This window comes from Athene noctua, chromosome 1, assembly GCF_965140245.1.
Source record: "Athene noctua chromosome 1, bAthNoc1.hap1.1, whole genome shotgun sequence".
In the NCBI taxonomy this organism is placed as follows: Eukaryota; Metazoa; Chordata; class Aves; order Strigiformes; family Strigidae; genus Athene; species Athene noctua.
In genome coordinates this window covers 171,627,174-171,645,368 of record NC_134037.1, presented here as the reverse complement: position 1 = coordinate 171,645,368, position 18,195 = coordinate 171,627,174, and the positions used below count along the sequence as shown (strand labels likewise).

The following is an 18,195-nucleotide window of genomic DNA, read 5'->3' as shown; positions in this document are numbered from 1 at the left end:
GGTCAAGTACTGGGATCAAGGAATTTTGTCATAGAATGACTTTTGATATAAAGAGCTGATGTGCTATGAATCACTTTGAAAGGTCAATGCAATTTAGCAAGTCTTGTTACTTTTCACCTAATATTTTTAAATGTCATCAGTGGAAATCTAATTTTTTTCACGTGTTACTGAATTTTATAAAGTATTAAAATTTCTAACCTTAAGATATTGCTCAATTATCTCATCATTGCTTTGACTTATATCAATAAGAAATCAAAAATGCTAAGTGGTAGAGCTAAGTTTTGAAAGCTTGGTTTTGATAGCCACACTTCAAAGTGTATCAAATGAGGCAGTTAGAGGACAAACACTGTTAAAATCCACATTATTTTCTTCCTTTCAGCATATTTGATCAAGTTTTGCTTTTTTTCCTTTTTGAAAGAAATACTATTGGAGAAATACTACAATAATAAAAGACGAAGGTTCAGGTGGAAAATGCAGATGAAGATCACTACCTTATCAGACTCTTCACCTTGGAAAGAGATAATTCAGAACAGATATATAGAAGTCTACAAAATCATGAGTAGCATAGAGACACTGGATAGGGTTTAACTGTTCACTGACTCCTGTAATTTAAGAACTAGGGGGCATCAATTTAAAATAAAGAACACAGCTAAAAATAAAGGTAATGGTTCAAAAACCATGGTCAGTAAACACTTCAAATTCAAAGTTAAAGGAAATAATGGATATTAAACGTATACATTAAATTTAAGGACAGACCTGGCAGTTGAGAAAAAAACCTGAACAGAAAACCCTTAAAATTGGAGAATGTATCATACTATATGTACATACTCTTGCTTTTTCCCTTGACATTTCCAACAACCCCTGGAGACAAGTCGAGGGTTCATACCATAGGTTCAGACCTTGGTCTGAACTGCTCTGTTGAATTCTTTATAGGCTGTGCCTAGACAGCTCAGCGAGTTCAGAGTTTCAGAGAGCCCAGTGAATTTCAGACATCCCAGCAAAAATTTTAGAGGAAGCACAACTGAACACTTACCCTTTTATTGGCTAAAAGACAAATAATGAGGCTGTGACTATTCAGTGTTATTCAGAATTTATATGAGGGTCTGAATTTAGAACACAACTTGTCATCTATTCAACAGACTTCCAAGTAGTGTATCTGTCTCACCAGAAAGTAAAAGTATGGTTTATATGTGACTACTCTGCTTCATAATATCCCCATTCATTTGCAACTGATTTCAAATGTAATCTGAAATCATGTAGCAAACTGTCTAGGTTGGAAGACAAAAAAAAAAAAAAAATTAAAAAATCTCCAATCTTCCTCCCCACAAAAAAACCTGGGGAGAAAAAAGAGAAATAAAATTATCTTAAAGAAGATCAACTGACAATTGAACAGATGGTGATCGAGCCCTTGCTTAGAAATACAGGCATGTGGAATTAACATGATGAAACTTAATACTTCCTTCGGCTACCTGCAAAATATTGGCACCATGTGTTTATTGAACACAGGCAATACCTTGAATACTGATGATCTAGGAGAAAAGCTGAGAAGTGGAAGTGGTTTACTGTCCCAGAAAGTCTGAATGTAACAACGTAAAACAGTATTAGCACTATTAAGGGCAAAATTTGAGGCAATTTCTTCTTTTTAAATATCATTTTCTTGGTAGAAAAAATGAACAGACATATATATAAAAGAAAAAGATTAAAATATTTTTATTATTCAAACACTGTATTGACCCTTAAAGCACTGTATCATAGCACATTATCTGCAGATGGCATTCTAGTGGCCATATAGGAAACAAAAAAATTAACCCTAATTCAATTTAGAGACAGATGTGTTTCAAATTAGAAGAATTACTGGGTTTCTATGTTTAAAAAAACAGGGAAAAAATTATCTTTTAAAATTAAAAAGGCACTTCCTTCAGTTTATGGGTCAAATTCTGAGTTTTTACTCAAATGTTTATTCATCCATTTCCCAGAAACCCAGGACTACAATAGGATTTGAATCTAAACTTCTGGTTAGACTAAAGTTCTCATTTTAATGGTGCTGTATCTGGGACAGGATGGAAGTCTTACTAAACTTACTATTTACAGCTGGATGAACTAGTCTAAAAGTTAACTTCTGATCCTAATTTACAGTGATTCTGCTGCCAGCAAGCATGGATAACAGATGAAAAGTTGAATTTTAAGGAATCATAATCTTTTATTTATTGGACTTGCCATTCTACTACTTATTTCTAAATTAATTTAGTAGATATTCTACTTGATCCAGAAAATTTACCCTTAGCACAGCTCATTTCCTTTGTATATTTTAATATAACTTATATACTTATGTGTATATATATAAAATATATATAAAGTTGAGAAAGGCCAAAAAATAGTATAATTCTCCATATTCATATTTTCCCTATTGTTTTAGCTGTTATTGGAGGGAGGAAAACAAAAGTAGATTTCTCTTGAAGAGGAGGTAAATTTCTGGCTACTGAAAAAATGACATTTTCATCCAGACAGAGAACCCCTTTCAAGCATTCTATTCAAAGAAGGATATTTCTTTTACAGATATACATTGCCTAAACTAATTGAAATTATATTAAAGCTTAAAAATAATGGCTTTTTCAATATGGCACACTTATTCAGTATTTTTTATTTCCATTAAATAGCCTAATCATATTCTAGTTTATTAGCAAATCAGAAGCTTAAATGCTTTCAGCCTTAAGAAGCCAAAAGAGTTTTAACAAAACTTGAGCAGCATAAAACTGGGTTTCAGCCATTTATTTAGTCAACATCACTTTGAATTTTAGGTTGAGAGAAAGACCACATCCAAAAGTGATATGTAGTGAGATTGGTCTCATCAATGTAAAAATGCAAATTTATTATATTTTATTAAAAATATGAGTTAAACCAAATTATTTCTAAGTGTTTCAGATAACTTTTCATACCTCCAGATACCTTTTGAGACTGAAATTTTGCATCTTAAGGATAGTAAACCACTGAATTAACAGTGCAAAACAAAGATAAATGTAACTGGAAAATCCTGTGCTATTCCAATTCAAGATCAATAATCTAGTCAGAATTATTTACTACAAGAAAGACAGATGAAAACACATGCAAAACTACTTAGCACAGAAAATCCTGAACAAATTAAACAAGGATGGTGACACAATGCTTTATTAAAGTCATAGAAGTTTAGGGGCAGGCAGTACAGACAGAACTGTAACTGTGGTACTTCCTTTTAGATGATTTTGTGCACTGAAAGCAGAAGAGAGAAACTCTCGTCTCCAAGACTTGAGCTACAGTCAGTTGCATAGGGCTGCCAGGTAGACCTACTTGTTTCTTCAAAATTCTCTGCACTCTTTGACAGAAGATTTCTTTCGCAACATCAGCAGATGGCCACTGCCTCAGGCCATACATAAGGGTCAGAATATCTATAGTTACAAACTCCGTTTGAACACTGTCATGTGCATCTTGCCACCTTTTTTCATATGGTATCATCCTGTCACGGGCATTAAGTTTATTGAAGTACAAAAGGCTGAATTAGCCTAAAGCATTTCCAAATGGCAAACACGAAACTGGAATCTGCAAGTAAATATATTCATTGAAGTCTTGTTAATGTCTATAGCACTCGTGATGCCCAGGTGACATATGTCAGGATGATCCCATACTGTTCCTTGGATGCCCACCAGACCTCCCCTCTCTGGACAATCCCTCGCTGTCTGTAGGCTGGTAGTCACTGTGCCTACATGTCTACCATTAAGAAAAGCAAGACCTTAATATACACCTTGCTCATTTCAAAACTCTGTCCTGCCCACTTTACCTCTGCTGTAGCCAATTTCTGATGTTTCAGAAATCTGATCAGTTGTGTAAGACAGAAAAAATACTTTTGACACACTGAGGATAAATTTGTATTGCATTTTAATATGAGATAGAGCTATTAACTACTGTCCAAAAGCAGTGTTATTAGTATTTTAAAATTAATGTTGCCAAACCTTTTCTTTCCAAGAGCCAGAAAGGAAGAAGACAGACTGAGGTCTCAAAGAGATCAATGCATTCATTGAATCTGACTCACTGATGTAGCAGATGTACCAGGTGTCTATGCTTTTTAAAAATTTATCAGCTTTTGAAGCAATTTCAAGTCTTCAGCTTTACAAGACTTTGTCTACTGTTTTCACCAGTAAGATCTTCCAATGTTTTATTTCTCATTACTACGACATCCCGCATGAAATTAAGTATTTCTCAGATTTGAATTTTTGGCCGCTAGCTCTTGATACATGGTGTCTCAGTTCTGCTGACCAACATGAATGATGAGATTCCTTCTCCATTTTTTTTTTGGCAAACTAAATTGATAGAGATACTTAAGCATTCAAATGACAAGGCCTGCTTTTCCAGTCCCCCCATGATTTTAGTGGACTTCTTTGACGTTCTTCCAGTATTTCTATACAATTCTTAACCTCTGAGAACCAGATCTGTGAACAACATTCTCATAGCAGTACCACCAGCATTATTTGCTTTCTGCTTCCATTTGACCATTCTCTGTCAATAAAGGACAGTATTAGTTCTTTTTACTGGTGTCACACTGACAGTCTGTAGTTAGGATAATCCCAGTCATTTACATTTGAGACAGAAATCACTCCCATTCCAAAATTAGCTGCTTGGCATGTAACTAGTCAATTCAGTAATAGTAATTCTGTAATACTAACCTCATGTATTATTTGTTAGTCAAAAATCTTTTTGTCATCTTCAAAATTCATCAATAAAAATGGTTTTTATGACATTTTCCATTGAGATTTTAAGAATAAATATAGCTACATCTTTACTTCCTTCATCTTCCTAAAAAAGGAATTACCCCCATTCAGGTCCAGAATGCCAATGCCCCATACATTGTAAAAGTATGTTGGATTTTACTGTAAGTGTCTTTGCAAGTTTTCATTACTAAATTAAATTTAAAATTATAGGCAGAATTAAAATGCACCTTGATTTATTATACACTAGGATTCAATAATATACTTTAAATCTAGCTTTTCCTTTTACCATTTTAACAGTATTTTCAGATCAGAAAATGATACAAGACAATGCATAATCCTGTAAGAGAAAAACCTACACTATTCCTTTCAAGGTCTTAAATCACAAATTATTTTAGCCTAGCTTTTTTGTTTCGTACTGGCACCAGACATCTCCCTACCACCATGCTCACCCAACACCAAGATTTTAAACCATCATTATCTGTTTCTCAGCCCTACAGAAAGTCACAATCAGCACCTCAAGGTAAGAAGAACAATCCAGAAGGGACATATGAATAAACATATTTCAAATATTACTGGTTTGGATTTTTTCCCTTACATAAACCCATGCTGACATGTAAAATCAACTGAGATTCTTCTCCCTTCCCAGAATCTGTTACTGGAAGAGGTAGTCCCTTAGTAGTTGTTTCACATTTTTAGTCACAAAACTATTCCTGCAGCAAAATACTGTACCAGTCATTTCTATTCACAGAACCTGCCACCAGCATTCATTATTAAAGTCAGTATTTCTTAGCTGCTTACAATTCATGCAGAAAGCAGGACATCTAGATGATAAAGCAAATATCCACTCACAGAAGATAAGAAAAATGTTAGCTCTGAAAATAAAACCCTTACAATGTATAATTCAAAGATAAATACAATTACAAATCTTTGGAGAATAAAACCAATATCAATTAAGCAAACATAGTAAACAATTATTTTAGCTTTACATACATAAGTGATTTAAAACATACAACTTACTTAATATCATGTAATCATTCTTCTAAAACAGCGAACATAATTTAATTAATTTTTCAGAGTGAAAGTATATATTTATCTAGTAATGCAAATATGATTAAATACATTACAATGATTAATGAAATCTAAATGGCAATAATAATTTGGCATGCATAAGGAAAGAGGGTACCAAAAAAAGACTTATTCTGTTGTGGATTGTAGAGAAACTGCTTGAAGTTTTTATAGAATTTAAACTTATCCGAGATCCAAAATTAGAAGTAGATGTCAGCAGAATAAAAATGTAATTATTTAAATAGGATAAAGAAGATTTTTTTTTCAATCATTCATTTTAGTTCATATGACTGAGCTTAAATGAGGTCTTAGTAAGTATTGAGTTTTATTATTTAAAGAGTGATTGTGTGTGGTCACTTAATAAAATTGATTAATCCTCTGTGATAGCAGCCAAACAATAAAAATTATGGTTTTCTTCTAATGCAGTAGAACAAAATTAAACATTTAGAGTAATCTTACCAGAGCTCTGCATTTCACATCTATCTTTCTTTCTGGGGCTGCAGGCATGCTGTTAATCTTTAAGGAGAACCACACTTTGCAATTTGAAGAACTTCCTCCTGTGTTAAAAAGAAAAAAAAAAAAAAGCCTTACAAAGCATGTCATGAGGTGATCAACCCTAGCAACATTTAAATCGTTGAGAAATTCTGACTTTTAACATTGTTCATATTGAGACAAAGCAAGCCATGAACTGATTTAACTGCTGTCACCCAACTACATTATCTAATCACTTCTTGTATGGATACAAAATAGTAACAAAATCAATATATGCACAAATTGAATGGAAATAGTCTAGAAACAAATTTGCCAAAGTGCTATCATATTGTTTCATAATTTTAAATATTATTGATTCATAACTGGTTTTCTTCGACAAAGACAATGCTAAAAATTATTCTGAACTATTTTTTTATCAAAAGCTCATCCATTATAGATTCAAAACTACAAGTTATTCATTAAACAGATCCAACTTTTCAATTACATAGAATCCATGCTCAAATACATATTTGAACACACATTGATTTATATTGCAATGCATTTTCCATTAGGTTTTAAGACAAGATGTCCCGAGTTATTTTGATAACAAACAAGGTGGCATTAAGGAGACCGAAAATGCTCAAAGATGATAAATACATGCATCAAAACATTTGCACCTCAGTATTGTTCTATTAGATCAGATTCATTATGTATCTTATCTCAAGCTCTGTTATTAATGACTAGTAAAAGTTTGGTCAGAAAAGACATTTAATAAGGTCTTGTAAATCCCTGTTTAATTACATGATAAACTGGTGAGAAATCCAGAAGATTTGATTCCCTTCAGTATTTTGTATCAACTTGTCTGAAAAGGAGAGATTGGGAATGCTAACGATATGTACAAAAGCTGAAATGCATTGAGACTCATTTGAATTTAGTAGATCATTTATGAAACCACAGAAGACTATCACACACATATTTATGCTCATGTAATTATAAGGACAGATTTGAAATTCTGCTGATAATTATGAAAACCTTAAATAATTGGAATTTGCATAAATGTTAGAATTAAGGCCAGGAACAGGGAAGTGTTTATTATCAGTAACCACAGGAAGCATAGGCAAGCAGATCTTTGAACTGGAGGCAGTCCACATCAGACTGACAGTATTTTTATAATTTTATATTATATTGAGCAAAATTAAATCAAAATTAGTTCACCTAATATGAACTTTGGTACATCACAGAACTTAAATTCTGTTCAGTTACATAGAATCGATGTGCAACTTCAGTCAAGAAATCTGTGTTTTGCTAAAGCATATCTTCCAAATAGACTTTGAGTTTTGATTTGAAGATATCCACCAGCAGTTTGTTCTGGTGGCTAATTACTGGCATATAAAGACATTTAAATGAGAGTTTAATTTCTGATTTCCATTAGATTTCCTTCAAAGTCTGGCCAAAATATCTTGTAATTACTTCCTCTGATAGATTTAAGAGATCTAGCATTAAGTATCTAGCATTAAGTTTCTACCATTTCCATTTAGAACATCGTCATGAACGTTAATAAAATTAGATCTTCAATCTTGTTCACATAGGCAAAAGAGACTGAATTCTCATCATAAGGCCTGATCTCCACAACACAAATACTTAATGTGATAATTTTTTTGCAAGTATAAACGGTTGTTCAGAACCTTTAAAAAATGCATACACAAGAACTTCTGTATTCCTGTTTGTCAGTATATTGTATGGGATGAAAATAACCTTAATCCTCCTACTCACACTTCCCTGAATTATACACTAGAGAACTACATCACCAGTTTTGTTTCACCACATTAGTCTTGGGAGCTCCTACTGTTTTCCTTTTCTGCGGTGACCACAGCTCTTCTCAGACACATTGCTTTCCTTCCCACAGCTCCTCATTCTGCATATATGACTTTATTTCTAAACCTTATTTCCAATAAAACTGTGTCTGACTGGCTTTAATGATATTACTTTCTTTAAATCTTCACTGAATACATCTAGTATTAACTTCCTTATTCTTTTGTTCAGGCTAATTTGATATGCATGCAATTTGCTATTTTTTTAATACCAGAAGAATATTACAGTCTTCCAGTCTCTGGAATAGCCTCAGTATCTTAAGATCTATAAAAATTAACATCACTGAGATAAAGACATCTTCTGAATGTCCACTAAAGGATTCTGGCATGTGCATGACCCTGAGTTTAATCAATTAAAGAAAGTGAAAAAAAAAAATTAGTATACAGAAGAGAGATGACATCTGGAAGAATGGAGAATCCCCTTACACCAAAACAGAATACATCGACCGGAACCTGAAATAAAAGTTCTCAGTTGAAGACCAAAAGAAAATCAAAGGGTGCCCACAGTTTGGGACATCACATCCTTCAAGAATGCAGTCAAACTGCAGGAAAGGGTACAACAGAAGCCTATAAAATTCAGGTAGGAAAGAACAAAGGAAAATGTCAACAGTGAAGTTCCACTTACACAGGATAAACGATAAAACAGCAGGATAAAGGGGTTTACTAAAGTAAAGCAACATATGCATGAAAAAAAATATTCTGTATAATTAAGGAAAATAGAAAAGAATACAAACTGTTATGCAAACAGAAAATTAACAAGGCTGCCCCCTGTCCCCAAACATCCAAGAACACCTATACAGAACAAAATCCCTTGAGTGACAACTCGCTAAAGACTTCAAAAAGCAGTGGTAAAATCTTAACACATCTGAAGCTGGTAGCCTGATGAACACAGAAGGGCTGACAGATGATCAGGGTGGAAAAGAAATGCCCAAGTAATATAAGGCTGAAGCAGAAAATCTAAATTATTATTTGCAGTGGTGTTTGCTATTAGTGGAATTCAGGGGCTTTCTACACCCACCCCTAGAGCTTGTTTTGAGGGAAATGGTCAGAGAATCTCCCCTCAATTAAGGTTTTAGCAGGAAGGGTTTTGGAACAAACTGATAAAGAGGAAAGTAGCAAATCACCTAGGCAAGAGAGTCTCTGCCCAACAATTCAAAAAGAACTGTATGAAAGTGTGGTGGTGGTAACCGGCATGTGACCTGTTACTTAAGTCAACTTCAGGTAGAAAGAAATGAAAAGGCAAAGAATGCACTGCCAATTTTTAGACAGGTCTCCAAGATAAACCGAGAAGCTACAGATGTGATTTTTTTCATATATTCCAAAGAAAAGTACTAAGAATCACAAAAAGGGAGAGAAGCCACAACACACAAAACTATTTAAATTCTTCGACAAAGACAGCAGCTGTGTGAATAAGGGAGATATGGTTCACACAGTAACCTGGTTTTCCAAAAATCTATTTCTAAAATCCCTTTCCAAAGTCTTCTAAGGAAACTAAACTGCAAAAGAGGAAAAGTTAGAAGATGGGATTAAAATATAAGAACCAAGGCACAGGAAGAAATGGCTAGTTCTCACCATAAGAAGAGACAAAGAATTAAATGAAAAGGCTTGCTTTTGGTATGAAAAGTCCTTTTCTCCCCAGGACAGATATTTTATGTATCATGTTCTGTCTCTAACAAACTGATCAACTAGAAGCATATAAGAATTCATCTACTCAAATATTTAATCTCCACTATTTTCTCTCTCTGTCTCCCTTGGTCAGTAGGCTTTTGCCCTTGTTAGTTAGGGTCAAGCACCTTTCATTAATGGTTAGGGCAAGTCAGCATCTTCTATATGTTAGCTACTGCGAATTCAATCAGCATCACTATAAGAGAGCTTACTTTATTTTATTTATTTTTTTTTTAACTTTCCCTGATTATTTTGTAAATAGTTCTTATACAGAAGCACTGGAAACATAGAAAGCTGTGTACTTTATATCATGCATAGTTACCTTGAATTTGGGAGGAGATGACACAAAACCAAAACCCAGACAGGTTCTTGTATCTCTTCTTTAATAAGAAGTCAATTTCTTCAACTATTTATCTACAGTAATTACATTTGTGAACAGGAAGTTCTGTATTTGAAACACAGGACTACTAAATTACAATTTAGATGGAAATTAAACTTGAACCTTCAAGAAACTTTTCAGTTCAAAATTTTCATAGATATCTTCCACATTTCATTCCAGTTTATATGATATACCAAAATCACCATTTTTTCTTCCACAGAGTTGAACAACCTTTTGTAATCCAGTCTGGTGTCTTGTCCTACTTCTCTTTAGTGATGCAAATAAGCTGTTCCTCCTGTGTTTGATCCTTTCACTTCATTGTGCAATTTTTAAAATGTTATAAAATTTTGCTTAACAGTGTTATAAGCCATACACTTTTATCTTATACTTTGTATCATGTCCTGAAGAGTTATCAGTTGCAAAATCTCCTTCCTTATATACTCACAAGATGCTTTCCTCTGCTCACTTGGATGAGAATACATTACTACTGTATCAGCCACAAACTGAAATTTCTGTTCTCTGTCCTCTTTCCTTGTCCTTTCCTTAAAATTACTTTTCATCCTCTGTCTGCTACACCAGCCGTAAAATGTGCTGTCAAGCATCAGCGGTTATATATTGGCTTAAAAATAGAAAAGATTCTTCTCTCTTGATTGGGACATAACTGCCTATCATTCAGCTGGATTACACATCACAGATGATGAAGGAAGAATTGGCTTGTTCTCCTGAAAACTAGGCTTCTAGGGTGTTTTGGCTGGGAGGTGGATGTGAACACAATGGGGAAATTGGAATTGTACTGCTCAATAAAATTAATTTATTTTAAATACTTTATCCTAATTTTACAGACTTCTCATATTGGCATCAAAACTATGATTATTTAAACAAAAAGCTGAATTAAAGTGGTATTTTCGAATTCAATGCGCATTCTTTCCACAGCGTTTTTACTTAATATTTGCAAAGCTAATATAGCTATAAAAAGAAATAAATTAGATTCAATTCCAGCTTTAAAAAAAACCATCAACACCACTCTCACATGTGTCTTTAATGGTATATTTTTTATCAATAACAAGAAAAAAGAATAACACAATTGATTACTTAGTTCTACAAAAAAATTTCCAGGCTGGTAGTTATCTAGATTCTCTTTGTGTGGGTACCCTTAATGCTGTTCTTATAGCATATGACTGTACTTTACAGAATGTAAAATGTAAATTTAAAAAGGCATTTTGTCTATTTTCCTAAAATATGTAAATATGTAAGTTTTCAAGATGCAAATATCTCACCACTGCTAGCACAGGATAAATCAAAATTTAGACTTTGTTCTGCTCACATACAAACAAAACATCCATGAAACTAACCCCCTGTAGAGTCACCTCTGAAAGACAAGAGCTGTTCATGAAAAATTATCAGTTAATAAGTACATGTCATATTTATTTAGTTTTTCCTTTTTGATTTAGAATAAGTAATTTTTCTATAAATTATTTGGAACAGACTAGCTATTAAGCAGATGTGATGATTTATGTTCCTTATTTTTCACATTTGACTGGCCTTATCAATCTAAGAATTACACTAAAAAGACCTAACATTTCTTTTGTGTGCTTTTCCTGACAATTTAAGTTTCTCTACCATGTTAAATTCACAGATTTGTTTCTGTAATTTTTTTTTACAGAATTTTAATGTATTACTTCAGACTCACCATAAAGCTCAAAGTTTATTCCAGATAAACTAACAAAACTAGTTACAGTAAAAATTTATATACGAGACATATAAACCTTTTACAATAAGGTTTTGTATACTTCTTTTAACAGTGTCTCTGGAAAAATATTTAATATGTCCCAGGTAAAAATTGCATTTTTTCTGTATAGGTAGACCCATCACTCCATCACTTCTAAAATAGAATTAAATCCTATTTTAACTGGCTCTAGAGATCTCTGTCCACGTTTAGTTTTCAAGTAGAAAATCTGTACCTAATTTTGGGGGAAAGCTGTAAAACACTAACGCATTAAGAAAATGTTGCAATCCTATTATGTTAAAAGCTTAAAATGATGCAAAAAGGCAGACACTAATATTCATTTTTTCTATGGGAGGAATAGTTTATCCTCGGAAAGGCATTGCTTCCACACTTTCTTCGTCCAAGAAGTTATTAATTTAGAGTTGTCACCTTCAGGCTTGACCTCATGATTTTTTTCACCTAAGGGTTATACTTTTTCAGTAAATGTAATCAGTATATATAGCTTTTAAAAATGCTTTTGCATTACATGGCAAGATAAACTTTGCTCTCAGCTGCCATTTTATGCACATGAACATATTTGAGTAACCCTAACATTTCAATGAATATTCATTTAATGTATCCTTTACAACACTGATTGAAAAAAATATTTTAATATTCCTCAGATATTAATCTTGTTCTTAAAGGATATAATGTTATAATTCACTTAGAGACATTTTCATACATTTCGAGTGTACCTTACATTTTGTAAGAAATCTAAGTCAGAGAGAGAGACAGTACTAAAATGGCATTGAAGTTGGAAGATTGCGTTAGTTTATACACCTAAATTGAAGCTATGTATGGAAGTGGTGCACTTCAAAATGTTCCAATTTAAAATGAAATCATGATTTTTTCATGTGTAAAATTGTACTGAATATTGAATTAATTCAAATTTTTCAAGTTAATATAATGAATATAGGCAGGATTGGTGAAGAAGGGCATTCTGTGAGAGGGAAATCTGCAAGCTAGAGTAGGGTTCCTTTTCTTTAGGACTTATTCTAAACTAAGGAATGACTGTATTTCCAAAGACTTCTGTCAGTTGGGAAAATTTGAAACAAAAATGACAACAATTTTCTGAAACGTAAAATCAAAACCACATTTTGACCCTTGGAATTAGCTGTGATCGCCAGGAAACAAAGCCTTGAAAAAGTGGCTGATCACTTATAAGGCAGAATCCCATGAACCTCTTTTTTTTCTTCTTCTGCCTTCAAAGCCATCTTTTCAAATGAAGACCATCTTACAGTGGAAATTCAGACATCACTATCCCCTGAATGGTATTCGTTCTCCCTAAACTTTCTCTAAAACTGTAAGAACAAATAATTTTAACACCACAGATAGCTTATTTCAAAGAAATGGATGATTAATACTGTTGACATCTTCCTTTTCTGAAGCTCAGTCTTCCATGCTATTAATATCACCACAGTATGGTGTCATAATACCATTTCTCAGTTAGGCACCTTTACTCCATAAAGACACTTTCTCACCTCCATCTCCCAGGTAACAGCTTTGATCATCCAGCAGATCTGCTATGTCTACGTGATACGGAACAAAAGGAAATAACCCTTTAACTCAAAATATTCTTGATGCCCTTCATACACTCTCGATACCTTCATATGATGTCGTCACAGCTCCCCCTTCTCCCTCGCAGTTACGGGTGATAAAACATAAATACAGTTATTCCCCTTCTACAGGGGCTTTTTCAGTCTCTATATGTATTGTGTTCTGCACTTATCCAGGGCACGTACATTTCATGAAATTTACTCTAGCCTGCTATCAACTATCTATGAGTGACACACAGACCTATCTGCTAGTCCACATTGGGGCAGAGCTCAGGATCTGATCTGGTTCACATATTAAACTCTTTTTTTGAGGAAATTGCAGAATGGGGAGCAAATTCAGAGTGTATGTCGGTATGCCATAAGATACCAAGCACTTCTGACACTAATAAATATAGGTGTAACCAAGAGATCAAAAATAGACAATAACACAGGCAATATATCTGGCATTAGACTTCATCTCCCCTCACCTTTTTAAGCTCTGCAGGCAGCATGGCATATGTGAACACAAAGTATGTAAAGACTCAGAAAATTCCAAATGCTGAACAGAAATTCAGCACATTTTAGCAACAGAATAGTCAAAAACTCACTGGATGTTGGAACAGGGAGAATATTCTATTACCTCCAACTATATTCAATAGTTGGAGGAATGAATTTTGGAGGAATAAATTCAAAGGATTGTCACAGACCTTACCAAAGTAGATCCACAATGTCAATTATATTTCTTGACACTGCCTTCTTTAGTAAGAGTATGTAGCCACACTCTGAAAAGACTCACATACTTGCATCATAAGCCACTGAATACTCGCTGAAGAGGTGGAATGAAATGGACACTTAGGAGATTAAACAATACACTACATAATGAATTTGTCATGAATGAGCCATTAAAAATAAACAGAGCACCTTTGGGGACCACTGGTAGGTTTCAAGTAGGATGGGAGTGGCCTGTACCTCAGACACTTTTGTTACACATGGTTTTCTCAAAACTCTGCCCTCATAGTATTATTTCATCTTTTATTGCCTGGCTCTATTATTCTTAGTGTAGAAGATTAACATGTCTCTATTCCTTAACTCGAAACCAGAACATCATCACAAGCAGAAACTTTGTGGTAATTTATGGGAAGATGATACTTTTTCAGTTGCTATATAATAGTTTTAGAAGTCTGTAAAGCAAGCAAGAGGAACTGGAACTTTTCACTGGTTAGAATAAATTTTATGTAATTGGAGATTATATAGTGAAGTGATTGCTTAGAATACTAACACACTTTTAAAATACTGTTTAACTTGTAATGTGATGATAAATTATATTTGCTTTAAGAATGTTATTTGATTAATTTAATTACCTTAGTTCAAAGACCTGGCAAAGAAAGCAGCTGAGGTTAAGCAGAGGAGATACTTAGGATAATCTAGTCTAAGAGTAGAATAATTACAACATTCCAAAGAGGAGAGAGGTAAGAACAACTCAAGACGAAAAGTAAAAAAAAAAAACAAACCACAAAGTAACTAATGGTTATGCAATGATAAAAAGACATGAAAACACAGAAAAACTAGTATAACTGGTATGAATTTGAAGTTCAGAAAACAACTACTGATAATAATTATTTTTGGTTTTTTCATCAGAAAGATTTTTAAGGAAAGACAAGTGATTACAATCTTCACATGCACAACAGATTGCCACTAAAACTGTTCTCCCTGTCCCTGATATTAAGAGTAAACAATGTTGGGCTTTAGTACATGTGAAAAGTACCACGAAAATTTTACAGTGGTTAAGGGTTGAGGATAACTAGGGACAGGTTACCTAGGTCATGCTGTCTTCATTAGTAAATAGCTTTAAAAAAACATCCTAGAGGAATGGTTGTCAAAATCAACATACGAACAAGTTACGTCTACCAGGTTATACCCAGCTAACATGTTCTCATGTTCCACCAAATGCCTCAACACACCCTCATTCACAATCATAATCTCTAGCTCACATGAAACTAGAATTCTTGGCACTCTGTTAACACAGAACTAGGACTGCAGTCCCAAACCGATGCAACCATGATCACACTCATGTCAGACAGTTTCCTAACACAATGAACACATGCAAGTTACGTACTAACCTTTCTGCTCCCACTTACTTCATACTTTTAAAATTATTGAGATTCGTAAGAGGTTATTCCAAAAGTCTCTTGATTTTTCTCCATTTTCCAAATCTGGCTTTATGTCTATTGAGAATTTTTTTTTTTTTTTTTTTAAATCTTTGTCTACCTATGTCTAAATTAGTCTCAGGGTATTGACCTATAAGGTCTCAGATAACGAACAGAAAGATTACTGTTCATTCCTATTATGCTGGTGTATAAAGCTGCTAAGTGTGATCATGGAAAAACGGGTCCTTAAATTTCCCTGTGGGCTCTCTGGAGGGTTAGGAAAATCATCAGTAATATTTAAGGATGCATACAAAACCAATATAAACTATGTAATGAGGAATGACATGGGAAAGAGAACAGAAAGGAAAGATGTCTTATGTCAGTGTAGTAGAAAAGCCACCAATACTAACTGATTGAAGAAGTTCCAGAAAAGGATGGAGAAAAATAACCTAGGTTGTTTTTTGGGGTTTTTTTTCTGCATCTTGGCAGAAATAGTATTCACTGCCCAGGTTTAGCATAGCACTGCTCATTTTAAGAGGGTATAAACTGTGACTTATGCTAGGAAATCACTTGCCAGGTGAACAGCTTGCGTAAGCTGTGTGACACAGACATTTTAACATGTCTGAAAAGTAAAAGCCAGCTCAGGAGTCATGTACACACAGTCACAGTTGATATACTCTTGGCAAAGTAGTATAAGTTGTACTCAAATGATTTCCAGTCGTGAAATTCCACAGAAATATTAAGATGTTTTCCTGTTCCACATCAGGATGAATACAAAACATATAAACTACAGACATTTATACATAAATAATTATATTGTTCCAAAGAGAGAAAACCTAACTCTTTGTCACCACTCTGCCTGTTTATTGCTGTCTGAATATCAGTTTTTCAGGGTTTTTTCATAAGTGATAATATACTACATAAAATACCTTCATAAATTAAACTTTTTGGCTACTAAGAGCTCTTTGACATATAATATTTAATATCAACAAACTGTAGCCAGAGAAATTAAAATATAAAATTCTTATGATTTTAGAACTGGTAAAAATATTCATAGTACCGAAACAACATACCAATATATAATTAATGTCTTTTTGAACTTTTATTTCAGTCAAACACAAGTTATTGAATGAAATATAAAAGTATATTAGTGAAAAATAATGTCCTGTGACAGGCAGAAGATCAAAGTAGCAGACAAAAAAAAAAAAAGGCAGCAGAAAAGCAGCATGTATTCTTAAATCTCAGAAGTCTGCTCACAAATATGGCACATATATTGTAAAAATCTTTTGGTTTAAGTCTTAGCAGATAAGGCCTCTTAGAATGTCTTTAACAATCCTTCAGGTGTTATGCTCTCTAGGTGTAATTTATTATGAAATTACAAGTTATATTCTGTTACTGTTAACACAAGAAATTTAAAATAAGCTTACCAAAGACAAAGTTAGCCAAGTTTTATACTAGTATTATGTCACACAATCAACTAACTGCTCTTATAACTTGCTGCACATGCAAGGTATTTAAAAGCTATGCCTTATTAAGAAGTACAGGTCTTTCATTTGAGAGGCAAATGCCATTGAATCAACCGAATTGTAGAAATTACCTTGAAATTTAGAAGCTACTGTAAAATCAGTTGTTGCATTTCCCTAAAAGTTCTGTATCTCTCAGCTTGGAATTCAGCAGCTTTAAAAAAAAATATCAAAACAAACCAAGATATGGCAAGAACCACATAGCCTCATTTATAATATAGAGCTTCATTAATATTCAAATATTTAACCGCTTCTAGCTACCAGGAAAGTAATTTAACATTTCCTGGAATATACGTGAATTTCTAACTGACCCTTTAACTATTACTTGAGTTTGATTTTATTATATGAATCTACATAAGAATTCAGTGAGAAGACAGCTCACTTCCAGACAGGGTTCACTTTTAAATTCTCTACCATACTCTATCAGGCTTACTGTTAAATATTTAGGCTAAGAATGTCTATTTCCTAAATGAAGGTAAGACAGAATTACGAAAATTATACTCATGCATCCTACAGAGTGACTCCAGATTGTCATTAATTAGAAATTTTTTTATTCTGTATTTACTAATAAAAAATAACTTTTCCATAATATAGGTGGTATGGTAAAAATATGAAATTAACCAAAAGTATTTTATCAACCCTAATATAGTCTTACCATAATGTTTCATAGAAACACAGCAAGGCAAATGCAAAGGCAGTAAATCTGAAAAGTGTCCATTTATTTTCTTTTTCAGCATAACCCTTTTACTTTAAAATCAACCTTTTAATCAAGTTCATTGGGATTTGGATCACTTTCCACTTCAAGTTCTGCCACAGAGTAGGAATTTGATCTCATTCTCCTAACATGAGGCAAAAAGGCAATACAAAACAACACCACACACACATAACAGGCAACATTATTCTGGGATAAAAACTGTGTATTCCCTGAAGAAGATATTATGAACGAGTATAATTTTCTGGTGTCTTTAACATATTACTGCTGAGAACTTAGGTAATTTTAGGAAAAAATTTTGGTCATTTTAGGAAAACTATGTT

General features: G+C 33.4%; 1 protein-coding gene across 1 annotated transcript in view; it reads right to left on the bottom strand.

Moving 5' to 3' along the window:
• Positions 1 to 18,195, bottom strand: part of CFAP47 (cilia and flagella associated protein 47) — a 341,722-nt gene that overhangs the window by 113,927 nt on the left and 209,600 nt on the right. The window contains exon 51 of the mRNA XM_074929626.1: positions 6,264 to 6,361. Within this exon, the coding sequence (XP_074785727.1) occupies positions 6,264 to 6,361 (98 nt within the window). The remainder of the gene's footprint in view (positions 1 to 6,263; positions 6,362 to 18,195) is intronic.